Here is a 16,385-nt window from a genome sequence, read left to right as displayed (position 1 = left end):
TATAATAGTTTGATAAAATGCTTAAGGAATAACATAACTTTTAATTTTTAAATGTGTACTTCCAATTGGTATTGTTGGCACGTTATCATGCTAACAGCTCATTTTGCAAAGGCCACCAACGAAAAATGTACTTAGTATGGATTATATTATAGACAACTAGACCAACATAGTAAGGTCGACTCGAGACCTTAAATATTTAGTAGCCATCAGCTTACTGTCCAAATTAAGAAACAACCACGTGAATCCCAGTTTGAGCTAGAAACCCAGAGTTTACCAGGTCATGGTTGGATGAGCCCCAGCAACAATCGCAACAACGGCAACAAATTCCCCATATCAGTGGCCTGGTGGAATATTTAGAAAATCTATAAAGTTTTTAGCGTCCCTGTCAGTCTCTTTACTGGCCCTGTCCATGTCCCTCATTCGTTGTGCACATGAGAGCATGAGGTCAATCCCTTCTGTCACGCTCTGTGTCTTCTTCACCTCCTCCGACATCAGAGCCATTGTTGTTTTGTCGGGTAGAGTTTCCGCTGTTACTCCATCGACAGCAATTCCAACACCACCTGGGGAAAGCTACCGGGGAAAAGGAATTCCCAAACGCTCCTATGGTTTAGGTTGCACAATGGCAGATGCTCTTCCTTTGTGCTGCAAACTGAACCATAATGAGTAAAACCCAACAACTGTTATTCGTCACTTGAAGTTTGAAGGAAAATCAATACAATTTAAACGAGGCCAAAATGTGAGTAGAATCTAAGATGAACCTTTTGGCCATTTTTTTTATGTAGAATGTATCCGAGCAGTTACAAGTAAAACTGTGCGTCGCTGTTTTGAAGTTGTCGTACTTTGTTGCTGCAGGTCAAAGGAAGGATGTGTAGACAACACAGCCATTCAGATACATGGCAGAAATGGAAGCTGTTTAATTATACTGCCCCTGAGGCCGTTACAAGGTATCACAGACTTACACAGCGCTGCAGACAGAGAGCTAAATTCTCAAAACCCACAAAAGGACTCTGGTCCAGTGGTTTGCATGAAAGGGTGAGTTGATTTCCATTTAAGGAAAACACAAGTCTTTATGTTCTAGCCAAATTAATTTGTTATTCTATCACAGAATATGCAAATGAAGCCATCGGCCTTCTCCGCTGCCAGTTTGAAATGATCACAGCAAATGTCAAGGCGCCTCAGGCCATAACAGACTCGGATGGGCTCTACACTTGGGCTAATATCGTGAAATGTAAGTATTCTTTCTGATAATTCAAACCTCGTCTCTGCTGCTACCGGCAACCAGGAAGAAAAAGAAAGTCACAGCACTGATATATTTTGGAGATTCGGTCACAGCTCAAGCTGCCGGGCCCACCTGAGAAACTTTCCGAAGCAGTTAAAACAAAAAGCTTTACTTGTAAAAGTCAAACTCTGACTCACTGGAGGCTTTAGAACTATTTTAAGATCCCTCCTGCTTTTAAGGTTCGAGAGGGGGAGAAGAAAAGGGAAGTCAGGACACATGTTTCAATGAAAGACAGAAATTGAGAGGAAGAGATAAATGGGGCGCTTAGCACACTCTCTCTGTCCTGAGCGTTCTGAGTCCCTGGTATGCCCTGGATGTGTAATTGGCATATCCCACTGTACGAGCCGCATATAATTGGCATACGGCTGGTGGCATTTATAATCCAGCATGTGAGTTATTCTTGGGAGAAGGCACTATGGGCCCCTGTGAGACGGTGTAACAAGCCTAACCGCCAACCTGTAGAGAAGAGATGACAGACTGACACATAACACAGAGGAAGAGACGGGGTGATGTCCTCATTGGACCCACAGAGACGATGTGATCCTATTGTACGGCGGAAAAAACAACCCACTATGTCTTTTCAAATTAAAGGATGGAGAAATGGCTGAAAGGTTCTGTTTAGATTTAGGTCAAAAGGAAAAACACATTGTCGACAGAGAAAAGGTCTTCGACACAACACTGGCGACTCCCACGTTTGTGTGTAGTATGTTCTGTCAGGGAGATCTGGGCTTAGTCATATTCCCTCTTGCTTCCAATCGCACCAGCACTCAAGTTGGCGCTGTTAAGTCCGACAACCCTCTCCTGAGCGTTGGACTCTGATGTCAATCACAGCCACAAAGACTGAAGCTCACATGCTTCTTCTTGAAAGTAAAAAGTGTCACTGCACGCTGCGCCTCCGAAGCTCCAACGTGAACTGTGATTGGTCAGTAAAGCTGCTCCTGTTTCTGATGCCGGAAGAGATTTAACGACATTTTCGTGCCTCTGCTCACTGAGATCCCTGCTTAATATCAATCAGCGCTTTACAGACAGGAAAAGAAGACAAACTTTTCCCAAACTCATGTGAGGAGTGCTGTCTGCTGGTCGAGCCGGCAGAAGGCAAGACATGACGTATAAATTCCTTCCACGGAAAGCAACGCATTTTTGCTCACAGCACATCGGCACCGATTTCAGCCCTTACTGCCAAAAGCTCTCAAATCTCTTTGTCTTTCCAAGTCTTCATCTTCACAGGCGCTTCTTCATCCTAAGATATTTGTATTCTTCTAGCTTGACGTCCCTCATGCATTAGAAACATCATCAAGACACCTACACAGAAGGTTTCCACATACAACCCCTCTAGCAAATTTCAGGGAAATGTCCGCACTGTAAAACACAGTGACCAAAACAATGTTAATACAGCGACTGCATGGCTCAGCCTCATAATCAGAAATGAAACAAGATGAATCCTTCACCTTCCCTCCTTATCATAAATTTAATGAAACCGTGTAAACACAGTCACCGTTGGGATATAATTAAAGCCTGATAAGACCTAATCAGGTACAATACATCCATCTAGTGTTGCAGGGCTGATACCAACCCGGAGAAACCAGACGCTGAGCTATAAATCAAAAACTGCGACTCCCAGGACGCCCATTAACCTCCTGCATTAACAATCAATCTGGCTTTACACTTCACAGAGCCTCACTTATTACCATGAGGAATTTGGAGTGAACTGAAGAATGAGAACGAGTGAATGGAGAGTGGTACTGAAAAAATATAGCAATTAAATAATTCTTACAATTGATTATTCATCCTTAATTAAGCAAAATGCCAAATATTCTGTAGCTTTATAATAAGAATGTGAGTAAATTATTATTTTCTTGTACTTTTAATTTGAAAATATTTGGCTTAGAATTGGTGGTTGCACAATAATGATTTCTCTTTGTGATCAACTTTTAGACCCTTTATGTGTTTACGATTTTTTTTTTTTAAACTGTATTGACAAATTTAACAATAATGAAAACAATCATTAGTTACAGTCCTACTTGAAATTGAGCTTAAACAAGATGATTTTCAAATGTCTCTGTATTTATGTCACCACCACAGTCCACTCACTGAACTGACTGAATTGAAAACACACACAGCTATAATGAAGTTTTCATGATTAGCAGGCGATATGTTTTCCATTAACATTGAGAGAGGCAGCCTGGAAGGAGGAAACATAAACTCATTGACAAGCGTCACTGTGGCCAGAAATAAAACTGTTATAGCTGTAAGTGTTTCCAGTGGAAGGGAAAATAAACGGGGTGGAGTCCGTGTGATCATTACACTGGAAGTGTTCAAATGTATGTGCAGTTCCCCTGGGTCATGTTTTTATTCCATAACAGCAACAGCACGGCCAACTCTGCACAATAACCTCAATACCACGATAAGAACTTGCAGAGGAGAGAGCTACCGCTGCTAGAGCCCTCGTTTGTAACCAAGTGTCGAGCTGCGGGTTTTACATAAGTTACACAAAATGTATTTTTTCCAAATGAGCGTCTGCCCTCCTACAACTGTCTGAGTCTATTTTCCATTTATCCAGCATTCATGCATTAGATAAAGCAAGAGCAAGGATACAAACACACAACTAAATCTTTTCTTTACTGTGACTCCCACTCTCTACTTCGTTTAGAGGTCATTCTTATAGTAGAGCAGCTGTTCAAGTCCCCAATTAAAATACCATTCACTGCCCTTCATGACCTTGAAAAGCTGTTTGCTTATTTAAAATCTGCATGAAACCCTCTATTCACTTCCATCCATCCATCCATCAGAAGCTCAGTGAACCCAGCATCTTGTGGACTTCAGAATCTTCAACATAACTTCACGTTGAATACACACAAACACACACTTGTTCAGTCATACCCCTGTGTGTTTGTGCAGCACCAACCCCCAATCAAACACACACACACAGGTTTGTGCTGCTAACCTTGTATGGACTTCACATTGACTTCCATTCAATGTGGACAGCCTGACATAACTTAATCCTTAACCTGAACCATGATCAATTATTGGAGAACCCTTACCTTAACCTAACCACAATTAACATTTTACCCCTAATCTTCACCTAATACACAAACCCTTACCTAAACCGAATTATTCTAAACTGTAAAACTGTAACAGCATGTTTAAAACAGACCTCTGAAAAATCTTGATCTTCATTCAGTTCAAACATGCTCAAAATAGTCCTTACAGAGATATGTACAAGTACACACACACATCAGACGTGATACTGTATCAACCTTGTGTCTTTTTCACTTCATGTTCTGAGGTCATTGGACTTTATCCTCTGAATTTCGATTTTAGAGATTGTATTTGTGAGAAAATGTACCAAACAACTGCCTCTGATTAAATCAGTGGGAGAAAGATAATGAGGTTTAACATATTCAGAATTTGTAAAGAGAACAGACGAAGGTAAAGAGGCAGAAAAGAAGAAGAAAGGCGGCTCTGATTGCGGAATGAATACTTCCGCTTTTCCACTGGTACCTGCATACTTTACACATCAAGCCTCAGGGCTTCTTTTTGTTGGGTTTGGACCAATGCCTCAGAGAGTTCAAATATCAGGGTTCATACACATTTTGACCAATGGATTTCCATGACTTTTCCATGACTTTTCAATAACTTTCAACCAAATTTCCATGACCGAACATTTTGTGAAATCTCTGTGTATACGCGAAAAAGTGACAAAATGTAGTATTTAAACTAACAATGAGAATTCCAAGGCATACAGTATACCTTAAATGACACAAACCCAAGAAAGTCTGCTCATATTTTGAGCATATTTCTTTAAAAGCATATTAATTATTTAAAACTCAGCGTGAATATATGAATATAACAAATTTCCATGACTTTTCCAAAACTTTGGGGATTTCATTTTGGGAATTATGTGTGGTTAAATAGGTGTAATTAAAAAACACATCTCAGGGGATTATTTGCCAAATACTATGTTTGCATCTACTGTATATTGATGTGTGACATTTCCATTACACTAAGCAATAACCAAAATATCACAGACCAAAGAACCTCATTAATATGTTAATCCAGGGAAAATAAGGTAGACATTGTTTTAAAAAAAAATGACAAAGACTATTAAACGGTAAATCTGTCGCCATGAGAATGCAAAGCTTGACAGAGGCATTTAAATGGGGTGGGGATTAACACACGGCCAATTCACCAGGTGTCATCAAAAACTGTCCTTTTTTTCTTCCCCAGTCATAGTAAAACTTTATCCAAGCAACTTCCTAATGTCAGAAGGAGGTTTTCCACAAAAAGACTTATTGCAAAGACAAAATAGGAGAAAGATTAAAAAGCATAGTACCCATCTTCATGATCATCAGCCATTAAACCTCAGGGCTGCATGTTACATGTTCTATCATCGGCATCAGATACCACAGAAAGTGGGAGCAGATGGCAGTTTTTTTTAACAGAAAGCGTCCACAGTAATCAGTGAAGCGACATAACAGCCGTCATATTTTGGGTCATCTGTGGTCACCCTGTTTAATAGTTCCTCAGTTTCCTAATTGGACTGTGTAACTGAAGCGTTCAGAACAGTTCAGTATTATGATTCCCATCACAAGAAACAAATGGAACAAAACAAACACGATGATTACACCTGGAGGGGAAAGGAGATTTTTTTGTCTTCCTCAAACAAAGCTGACAGGAAAAACAGATGAGCCTCGGCTTTTGTTTTCGCCTGTATAAACATCCACAGAGGAGGCAAACGAATGATTCATGCTATTATCTTCGCCACAACAATCGCTGCTGCAACTCCACGCATTGTTTTAATCATCGGCATCATCCACTCTGCGTCGGACTCGGCAGACAGTGGCGGAGGAGATGATAGCTCCTCTAATGACATAAACAGTCTGCTGTTGGACAGATACAGTAGACGACCGGTCTCTCGTACACATTTTCACTATAGTAGCAGTCTAGACTGATGCAGAGTACACCTGATTACACCTATAAATACACTCAGGTTGACACATGCTCATCGGCACACACACACACACACACACAGCCATCCAGATGTCAGGTGGTGACAGGTATGGCTTGTTAAGGGCTCAACAGGAGAGCTGAATCATTTCCTGTCTGCTGCAGTTTGGCAGATGTTAGTCTCTTCTTCTTTTTTCCATTATTTATTTCTTCTTCTCTCTTGCTGCACTGAAACACCTCTGGTGTAAAATCTCCCCTTGCACTCCAAATTCCAATCTTCACTATCTACGTCAAAGATCTCATATTTATCAATTCTGGATAAGAGCGTTTCCATAATTTCAATATGGGTCCTGAGATTGATATGAATTGACAAATATGAGCAGCACCGACTAGGCATGGCAGGTTTTTCAAGTTATGGATTTCTCCAGATTTATGCGTTTGTGCTTTTGGCTGCAGTGTGATCAATACTCTCCATCTAAAGAGTTTGTGGTGTATCTCTTCCAGAAAACAAATACACAACAGCAAAGAGTAGAAGCTTGTTTGTCTCTAAAGTGCAAATGTTAACAAATCCAACTAGCTTACAACCTACAGTAGTATTAGCCTTTTTCCTTATTACTCATTAGAACAAGGACATACCTACAATATGTTATTTTGTGGGTTTCAGTCTTTAAGCGTGAAGCCAATGTGAAGCCAATGTGTCTCAATCGCCATCTGTTGGCTAGCTGCAGTATAGGTCATAAATCCCGCCTCCTTTATGTTAGTGAATGGAAAAAAGTCATAGTATACATCTAATACGTTTTTCTCAAAGACGGTTTCTGGCGTTTACGGAATTGTTTTCTCACACTGTGGTATGTTCAAGTGCTTATCATTTTTTAGATTTTTCTAAAGATATAGGGATAGGTTGAAAAGTTGAACGATTGGTCGAGAATGTGCCTCGTTAGACATCGCTGCTGTAGCTCCAGCTCCATAGCTACGGCACAGACCCTGGCTCATAATAGTGGGAGGAAGAAGAGATGTCTCTATCCTCTGTAGAGGCAGAATATTGGGTTTTCCGAGGAAAATTTGACAAATAATATTGTTTTTTTTTAAGTGGAAGACAAGCCAGTGTTCCTAGTTTGTAAGGATGTGGTTGAATACAAGTGGAAACATGACTTTGTCAAGCAGAAGTTACCAGACCACATTCTGACAGAAACAATGTTACTGTTTGTAAGCAAGTTTTGTGGCGAGCGAGCTAATTAGGAAGAAGCTGAAACCTCATTCAGGAAAATTTGTAAAGGAGGCTTGTTCCTACTGTAAAGCTGCTGAATCTGGTAACAGTAAAATTCTTTCAGAGTGTCAGTTTGTGACAAAGAGCTGTGAGGAAGCAGATTTACTAATATGGTACACAATGCTGAAAAAACACTGAAGGACAAGATGTTTCCTGTTTTTTTCCCCTCTGTCCTGTAATGAAACAACAGACATAACAAACACAGCCCAACTAGACATCTCTGCGCGTATATAGGACTGAATTTGACACGAGGAAGGCTGTGGCCGAGGGAGTCTGGAAAGGGATGACACTGCATTTCCATACTCTGCAGGAACAAAATACTTTCTATGACATGTGGATATACTGGTGAGTTTACAGGAATCTGGTGAGAGGTTTCACCTAATAAGGAGTAAACAATAGGGACTGAATATATGTGTTACATTTAATGTAGAGCCAGCTGATGTCCCTGACAGACTAGAAAACAAAATAACTGAGCTGTAAAGCAAAAACAAGCTCCCTCTGCTCCAGTTCTATTAACTGTAATTATGTCCTGAGGATTTCCCCATCCTGTGGAGACATGCACTGAAGTTTGCATGACGTCCTGCTGAGATGTTCTTTTTAAAACAGACTTTTGCAAAGACTCGGCTCTACACGAGGAGCATCATCATCACTACCATCTTACATCAGACCCATTGCCGAAGAGAAGCAGTTCCAGTGATTTTATGCATTAACTCTTGATGGGTTAAGGACGTGCTGTGCCTGAAGCTTGGCTACGACAACAACACAGTTTCATGTTCAGAGTACCACATAGCCAGCTTTTATGCTATCAATACAAAGCTAAAGAGAAATACACAGGTTATAGAATTGACAATACCAAATGAACCCACACCAGGTTAGCCCGTTCCCTCTGCTTTCACATTAACATTATTTAATTCGCTAACACCAGTGTCTGTTTGGAGATGAGACGATTGGCTGGTGCCTCTATTGTCGAATAAAAAGTTCAGCTCCTGTCAACTTCTGGCGTATACGGCGTATCCGTATGTGGAAATAATAGTCAAATTATGATGGTTGAATTCTTCTAATCAATGTAGTAAATACTGTTGTTTTGCTGATGTCCTCAGTTACACATGTTTTTTATTACCCTTCTCCTGTCTTGTGTGGCTCTCCCTGAGGTTTCTACAATTCTTTCCCTGTTGAAAGTTTTTCTCGTTAGTTTTCCTCACTCTTGTTGAGGGGTAAGGACAGAAGATGTCGCACCTTGCAGTTGTCTGACCCTGTGAGACAAAAGTGTTGTTTGTGAATAAGAGCTGTACAATCTTTAGAGTGAAGTTCCAGTGGGCTGTACCGGTTCAATTGGTTCATTTTCAGTACAATCTCGTAACTAAGTGTTTGTTGCTCATCATCAGATCGTAATTGAAGGCATTTGTCATACATTACCAATCTCTCACTGGACCACCATGCTGGCACTGGGTGTGGTTGCCATGCAGGAGCTTCGTGTCACAGCTGCAGAGGCTTGATCGAACCACTAAGGGAATTTATATGTGGCTTGTCAGACAGCACACGGAGCCACTGAACACAACCACAGAGTCTGCACCTCTGACATGAGAGCTTGAATCCCCTCGCTTTGTTTGGAGAACGTTTGCTTTTTACCAGAGCGTCAATTTGTTGCCCTCTTACAGCCTGCACCAAATGGGAGCGAGTGGTCCATATCTTAGCTGACTCGTCCAACATCCTCCTAATGAGACACACTTACACCAAACACACGAAAAATACAGTGCACACGTCCTCTCCCAGGAGACGTGTACTATCTCCTAGCAGTTGAGATGTTTCCTCCTGATCTCACTCCTCATGTAACACAATCTGCTTCTCCCACTTCTTAGACGGTGACGCACATTCAGAAATAAATGCATTTGTCAGGCTTTACATCTCACTGCTCACGTCTTTTTACATGAAAGTTTACGTGCTTGGTCACATGTTAAGTACCTTTCACACTGAGCAGAGACCCACAGAATCCTCAGAAAATGCGTCTTTTTATCTTCTGCCTCTTTATTTCACTAGTTTCCCCAATGCAGATAGTTTCGGTGAAATACTGTGTAACCCTGACAGTCACCTGCACTGTCACCTGTATATCAGGCTTTAAGCCTCTCTTGTTAGCTCTCCCTCTAGTTGAGTCTCTTTCTGCTGCATCTCTCCCCTTCTCACCATTAAATTCACATTTCAGCTCCAACCCCCTCCTTTTTCTTTCTCTCTCCCTCCTCAATAGTGCCCGGTCCCTTCCTTCTCTCCTTCTGTCTTATCTTGGTAAGTTTACAGCTGGGACCTGCTTTCCTCTCTGCAGTGTAGCCTCTGTAACCCCCGGGAACGCTCATCACCGTGTATGTGTGTGTGTGTGTGTGTGTGTGTGTGTGTGTGTGTGTGTGTGTGTGTGTGTGTGTGTGTGTGTGTGTGTGTGTGTGTGTGTGTGTGTGTGTGTGTGTGTGTGTGTGAGAGAGAGAGAGACTTTGATCTTTGTACAATCTTGGTTGCAAAAGTCCTCTCAGGAACAGGAAAAAATCAGAAGTGGGCACAATTTCCAGTACGTGACTCCCTCTGTGTGTGTGTGTGTGTGTGCTTGTGTGTGTGTGTGTGTGTGTGCATGTGTGTGTGTGTGTGCGCATGTGTGCGTATGTGTGTATGGTTGCATGTAATGATGCTCAGCCATCACAGTGGGATCTGCCCCACCATCAGCCTAATTGTCATCCTCACTTTTGGCTAACAACATCTTCAAAACACCAACTTTGCCGCACTGCTCCCTGGGTGTGAGTTGAGAGCTCTTTCTTAGAGAAGTGCACCAGGAGGTAAAGGGAGACTACATTAATTTGATTTCGCTTGTTTCTTCCATGGCACCTCTGGCTGAATAATAACTGCTTTCCTTAGAAATCCAAACTGTTCTTTTGAACCAAAAGCTCCAGTCAGCCTCCTTTTTTCCCCACTATGGCTCAAAGCGAGTGCGTCTCCACGGCAAAGTCACATTACACACAAACATACTTTAAATACAGCCTCCTCCCTTCTACTAGTGGAAATCAAATACATTTCCTGAGATGCCAGTAAAAACGTTGGTTCCCTGAGAGATAGCGAGGCTGTATGGCAACCTCCCACTTTGTAGATTAATATGATTTTTTTTTTTCAAGAAATGAGATATGAACAGAAAAAATTGATGGAAGAAAAAGGATGCCGCCTCTCCATTTGACTTAAGGGCCGATGGGAGGAGGTTCGATGTTTCGGTCTAATGTAGCCTAGGCTTTCTAGCTTTTCCAGGATTACCAACCCCCTAGCTTTAACATCCAAACATCTGAGGATCTGAACTTAACACAAGTGTCACATTGACATTAAACACTGTTAAAAAGAACCTTCAATATAAAGTCAATATTTGGGCACTTTTGTCAGACAACCACAGCCCTGACATATCCACATAGAGGTATGATGCCATTGACAGGTGTAGCAAGGAATAAAATTGTGAATTTCTATAGGATTGCTGAAAAAAAATTATAATATTACCACTCAACAGAATATATAACATATAGGTCCAGACATTCTGATGCAGAAAAGTGACATAACTAGCCTTTAACTTCTATCTGCCCAGTATATCTCCCTGAAATAAGACCTGATTGGCCTCTAGGTGAATGAGAAAAGTTAAGGATTCACACTCTGTTTCTGTCCTCCTCTCACACCTAGTCCCTCCAGCCCATCCTACCTTCCAGAGTCACGTCTTTCCCGGCCCGTTTCAGCGCCTGCACCGCCTCGTCGTGGGTCGCGTCCCGCAGGTTCATGCCGTTCACGGACAGGATGGCGTCCCCGACGTACAGAGCCTGGGTCAGGTCCGCTGCCAGCCCCTCGAAGATCTTACTGATGAGGATGGGCATTTTGTTCTCCTTGCCGCCCTTGATGCTGATCCCCAGCCCGCCGATCTCCTGCTTGCACACCTTGACGCACCGCTTTCGGTTGGCGATCGCCTCGGACACTCGCTCCGGGTGGTCCGTGAACGCTGTGCGCACGGTCTGGGGGCCGTTGTTGGAGTTGGTGTTGTTGTTGTCCAGGTAGGATCCGTTCGTGACGCCGTTGGAGTTGACATTGTCGCTCACGCCGTCGCTCTCCTCGCAGCTCAGCGTTAGCGCTTCCTCGTTCAAGTTGGCCAAAACTTTGTGCCACTGCTCCCGCACCAACACCTCCACGAACCCACTTTTTGGCACTCCGGAGGAACCCGCGACTACCACCGCCATCTTTGGAGCATTTCTTTCAAATACCATGCGACATGAGTTCCCGGCTCACAGAAACACACACGCGCGCACACTTCCACCACGCCGTCTCCGTGGCGCACAGGCTGGACTTTGCCCCTCAGAAGTTTTCTACGGGACTTGTCAAGAGGAGTCCCGACCAACCAGCCCCGAGCCCTGTGGGCGCACGCTGCCCTCCGCTCCGCCCGCCCGCAGATCCTATCTGCTGGGTGGAGTTTGCTCCCACCGTCGTCAGCACAGATCCCATCTCCAGATAGCCGCGTCTCGCAACATGTCATTTCCACACCACATGGTTGACGTGACGAGTGGTGCCGAGGTAAACACCACAGAGAGGGAAAACCAACATCATTGCTCGAACCCAAAACTCAGTTTCACCTGCACCGTGGTGATAACATCTATGATTCATACAGTTTCAGATGAAACATCCTGCTCTGTGAAGGAAGCGTGTTCAGAGAATAGAAGCATCATGATTGTCCAGTGGTGCACTGCTGTTAGTTGTTTAACCACGTTTGAGGTGAGAGAGGAGACAGAAAAGTGGACGGTCCCATTAATAAAACACCATTTTAAGCAAGTGGACTCTGTAAAATTGCAGTTAAAGTGACTTCCCAGGTTTCTGATGTCCACTGGGGCGCACTCTGCTCTGTTTGGCCGCGTTCGCGTTGTTTGAAGTGCGCTCGACTACGCGCGTAAAGGAATGCGCCTGTGCCGGTTATGATGTTTCAAAAAGTTGGTGAGAGCTCTGACATGGAAAGACCCCCCCCTCTCTGAGGCTTTACTCTCCATCTCCATTAACAGTAATAATCAAAATATTACCCCCCCCCCCCCCCCCCCCCACACACACACACACACACACACACACACATCAATCCCACATGCTCCAGTTCAGCCCGTGTTCTAATGAGTGGAGCTTCAGGGGGCCCTGGTGCACGTGGACCTGTACCTGAGCGCTCGCTCTCTCTCTCTCTCTCTCTCTCTCTCTCTCTCTCTCTCTCTCTCTCTCTCTCTCTCTCTCTCTCTCTCTCTCTCTATTTCTCTATCTATCTATCTATGTGTGTGTGTGCGTGCGTGTCACCAGGATGTGATGGTGTCTGGGGGAAGACATATCTTGTGAAGCATCTGTTGTAATTTAAAGGGATAATTCACCCAAAAATTTAAAATTCGCAAATGATCTACTCACCACCACTATGCTGATGGAGGGAGTGGGCTGACGTTTTTTAGTCCACAAAACACTTATTGAGTTTAAGGGGTAAACAGCGTTGCAGCCATATCCAATACAATTGAAGTTAAATGAAACCCCACTTCTTCAAATGTAAAGAAACAAATCAAATGTAAAAAAAACAACATCAGCAGCAGTAGTTTTTAATTTATTGTATTGTGTTTCTTTTTCATTTGAAGAAGTGGTCCCCAGTTACTTCTATTGTATTGGATTTGGCTGCAACACTGTTTACCCCTGAATCTCCAAAAGTGTTTTGTAGACTCAAACACTTCCCCCACCCCTCCATCAGCATAGTGGTGAGTAGATAATGAGTGCATTTTCAATCTGGGTGAACTATCCCTTTAACAACACTCAGCTGTCTGCAGATATATATACACTTCATAGCTTCACGTCGATGCAAAGATGCTGCACGCTGATCAGTTAGAAGGGGCGCTCCGCCATCTAGTGGTTATTTGGTATACTAACGTTTAAAAAAAAAATGTCAACTGAACTATCTAGACACAAATATTTGGGCTAAAAGTAGAAGAAAACTTTAACAAGAAAATGGTAACAGCCAGGATCGCCCATGGTACTGCACTTTATTGAAATGAAATAAAAAAAAATTCTGTATTCATCAAGTGGAGAAAAAGTGAACGAAATCCTTTTGAATTATATAGGTTTTCTTAACAAAAATTTACTTAAAGTATGTATTGGTACTTCTACCTATATATTAATTTATTTCTTTTCTTTTTATATTTAATTTGATTAAGTGGTGTTTTGTTATTTTACGTTTTCTATTTCGATTGTAAATATCTGTAAAACTGTAAAAACAAAGTGTTATTTTGGGATGAAAGATGAAAGAAATGATCTTAAATATGAAAAAGACATAAAGGAACTATCTTGTACCTCATACATATATGATATTATATATATAAATATATGTATATGGCTGTGTGTAATTATATATTTGTACCAATACAGGAATTTTGCATGATGTAAGAGCCAAGCTTCTTCACATTCCCGCCTTCATTCGGATCATTACTACTGAGCTGCGCCAAAGAGGTTATTAGTTTATTTATGTTGAGAGAGAAACAGAAATAGTAAGATTATTTTGGTTTAATGAGGTGTGGGAGCCACAGTTGATTTGTACTTTCATATGGAAATAGGCCATCAGATCTAATGCACATTCTTTGTTGTGGTAATGACCTTCAGAACAAACATGTAAACAAACGTATTATTTAAAGCACTTTGATTAAAAATGTATTTCAATGAGACGGGGAGCAGGTGCACATACTTGTCGTTACACACAAACACACGGTCATGCATGGGCTTTGTGGTGTGTAAACAGGCTTTCTGGGGTAATTAGAGAGTTAGGTGCCCTGCTCAAGAGCATGCGAGTGCTGGGGCAAGGGGGAATTCATGCTTCCTCGCTACATGTTTTTTATATAGAATATGAGAACTTATAAATCTAAAGACCCAGTTTCTCTCTGCTTAAACAAATACAGACTGTAGAACTTTATCAATCTGTATGATGTCCAAACCACGGCCCGGGGGCCAATTGCGGCCCGTCATCCATTTTTTATTTGCCCCCATCAATTTTTTTTTAAACTAAGAATTTAGTAGCACTTAAATGGCACTTACTTATAGCACTTTGTAGTTTTAATCTTTTTTTGAAGAAATTGTACTTTCTTGATTTTTGTTGTTCTGGGTTTGTACTCTCGAAGTTGAATGCAGTTATTGTTAGTAGCTTTGGATGAAAGCGTCAGCTAAATGTAATGCAATGCAATGTAATGGAATATAATGTAATTAGGGCTGCTCGATTAATTGAAATTTAATCGTGATTACAATTATGGGGTCAAACGATCTCCAAACTACTATAATCAAGTTGAGACGATTATTTGGCATTTTTTTCGAGGGAGACGCGCATTATTTTGCTGTATTTGTTTCTGTATGTGGCCCTTGGGATAAAAAGTTTTGACACCCCTGTCCGAGAACAACACAACAGAACATAGATCCAGTCATATCAGAAACCACAGTTAGGGATTTACACTTAAATAGATCTTTGTGAAACAAGTGAGGAACCTCCCCACGTTGCAAGTTTTTGTCTCCTTTCATTAATTGATTTAATTTAATTAAAGATAATATCAACTCAGTTATGCTGTGCTGGCTCATTACGACTCAAAGATAAGCCGATAGGTGAGGTTTTTCTGTTGATGGTCTCGAGCAGCAGTTAATACTGGCAAAAATGCAAAGAATCTGTAAACACCAGCAAATGTCAAATGAGGGCAAAGGGAACAGGAAGCTATATACAGATGGCTGCAGGATGAACAATAGATGTGGCAGATATCTTTACAGTTGAACCGTTTCAGGGATTGGGATCAGTTCTGCAGATACATGACTGTGGATGTTGCAGGATAGTGAGGAGAAATTTGGATCTGAAACAGCAGAAAAGAAACAGCTACTGGTAGACTGACGACAGGAAAAAATATGCAAGGAGGTTAAAGGTATATATATTATATTTAAGAAAGTGCAATGTTAAGTTTATGTGAATTAATCACGTTTTATAATGTGAATTATTGCGTTATATCTATGCTATCTTAGCTATGGAGTGGGAGCAACAGGATGACGTCGGCAGTTCAGAGTAATTGTTGCTGGTGACAATAATAGTACATATAAACATAGAAAACCTTTATACTGCCGATTGAAAACAGTCACTGTTAACATAACTAATGTACTGGTGAGATGGTACATTAAAATGTATGTAAATTTCACCAATTACATGGGTAGAAATAAAAACTAAAAGAAATATAAATGCATTAGTGATTCCTCAAAGTCTAGTAAGTCTAGTTAAAATTCAAGAACCCTTATTATGCTCATACATTTATAGACAGAAGAAAGAATAGATATGATTCATTTCATTTGTGCGAACACTGAACCATTATTCCTTTTGAAGTCAACTCTACGAAAAAGGACAAATAGTAATCATTGAGTACTAAGTAGTTCATGCTGTACTTTGCATTCCTCCCTCTGTCCACTCTTCAGTGAACCTCGGTCTCCGCCTTCTTCTTCTTGTCATTCCTCCTATCTTTTCTCCACCAGATGTCTCCGGTCCTTATTTGTATTCATAAATCTTCCATTCCCTCCAGCTCATCGTCACATTTTCTCCTGTGTATGAACCAGTGTTCTTGTCTCCTATTTATTCACACACCGCCCAGTCCTTGTTAGTCTGGTTGTGGCTCATGGGCACACTGTGACACACAAATACGAATCAACAAAACAAACAAGAGAAAGTAATTATTGAGAATTCTTAATTAGCTGCTGGATTGTCAACTCAGTTAAATTATTGTCATTGAAGGGCCCATATTGTGTCAAATAAATTTGCTAGGCTTTTACTATCCGTAATGACTTGAAGGGCTCAGTAGGGACCCTCAAAGTAGGAAAACA

General features: G+C 41.6%; 1 protein-coding gene across 1 annotated transcript in view; it reads right to left on the bottom strand.

The window, feature by feature from the left end:
• Window positions 1–12,036, bottom strand: part of sntb1 (syntrophin, basic 1) — a 35,282-nt gene extending 23,246 nt beyond the window's left edge. Inside the window, exon 1 of the mRNA XM_062399696.1 lies at window positions 11,206–12,036. Coding sequence (XP_062255680.1) covers window positions 11,206–11,758 — 553 coding nt within the window. The 5' untranslated portion in view covers window positions 11,759–12,036. The remainder of the gene's footprint in view (window positions 1–11,205) is intronic.
• Window positions 12,037–16,385: the final 4,349 nt, after the last annotated feature.

The sequence above is a fragment of the Platichthys flesus genome, chromosome 11, assembly GCF_949316205.1.
Source record: "Platichthys flesus chromosome 11, fPlaFle2.1, whole genome shotgun sequence".
Classification (NCBI taxonomy): domain Eukaryota; kingdom Metazoa; phylum Chordata; class Actinopteri; order Pleuronectiformes; family Pleuronectidae; genus Platichthys; species Platichthys flesus.
Note: the sequence above shows the minus strand (reverse complement) of the source record. Positions and strands in the feature narration are given on the sequence as shown.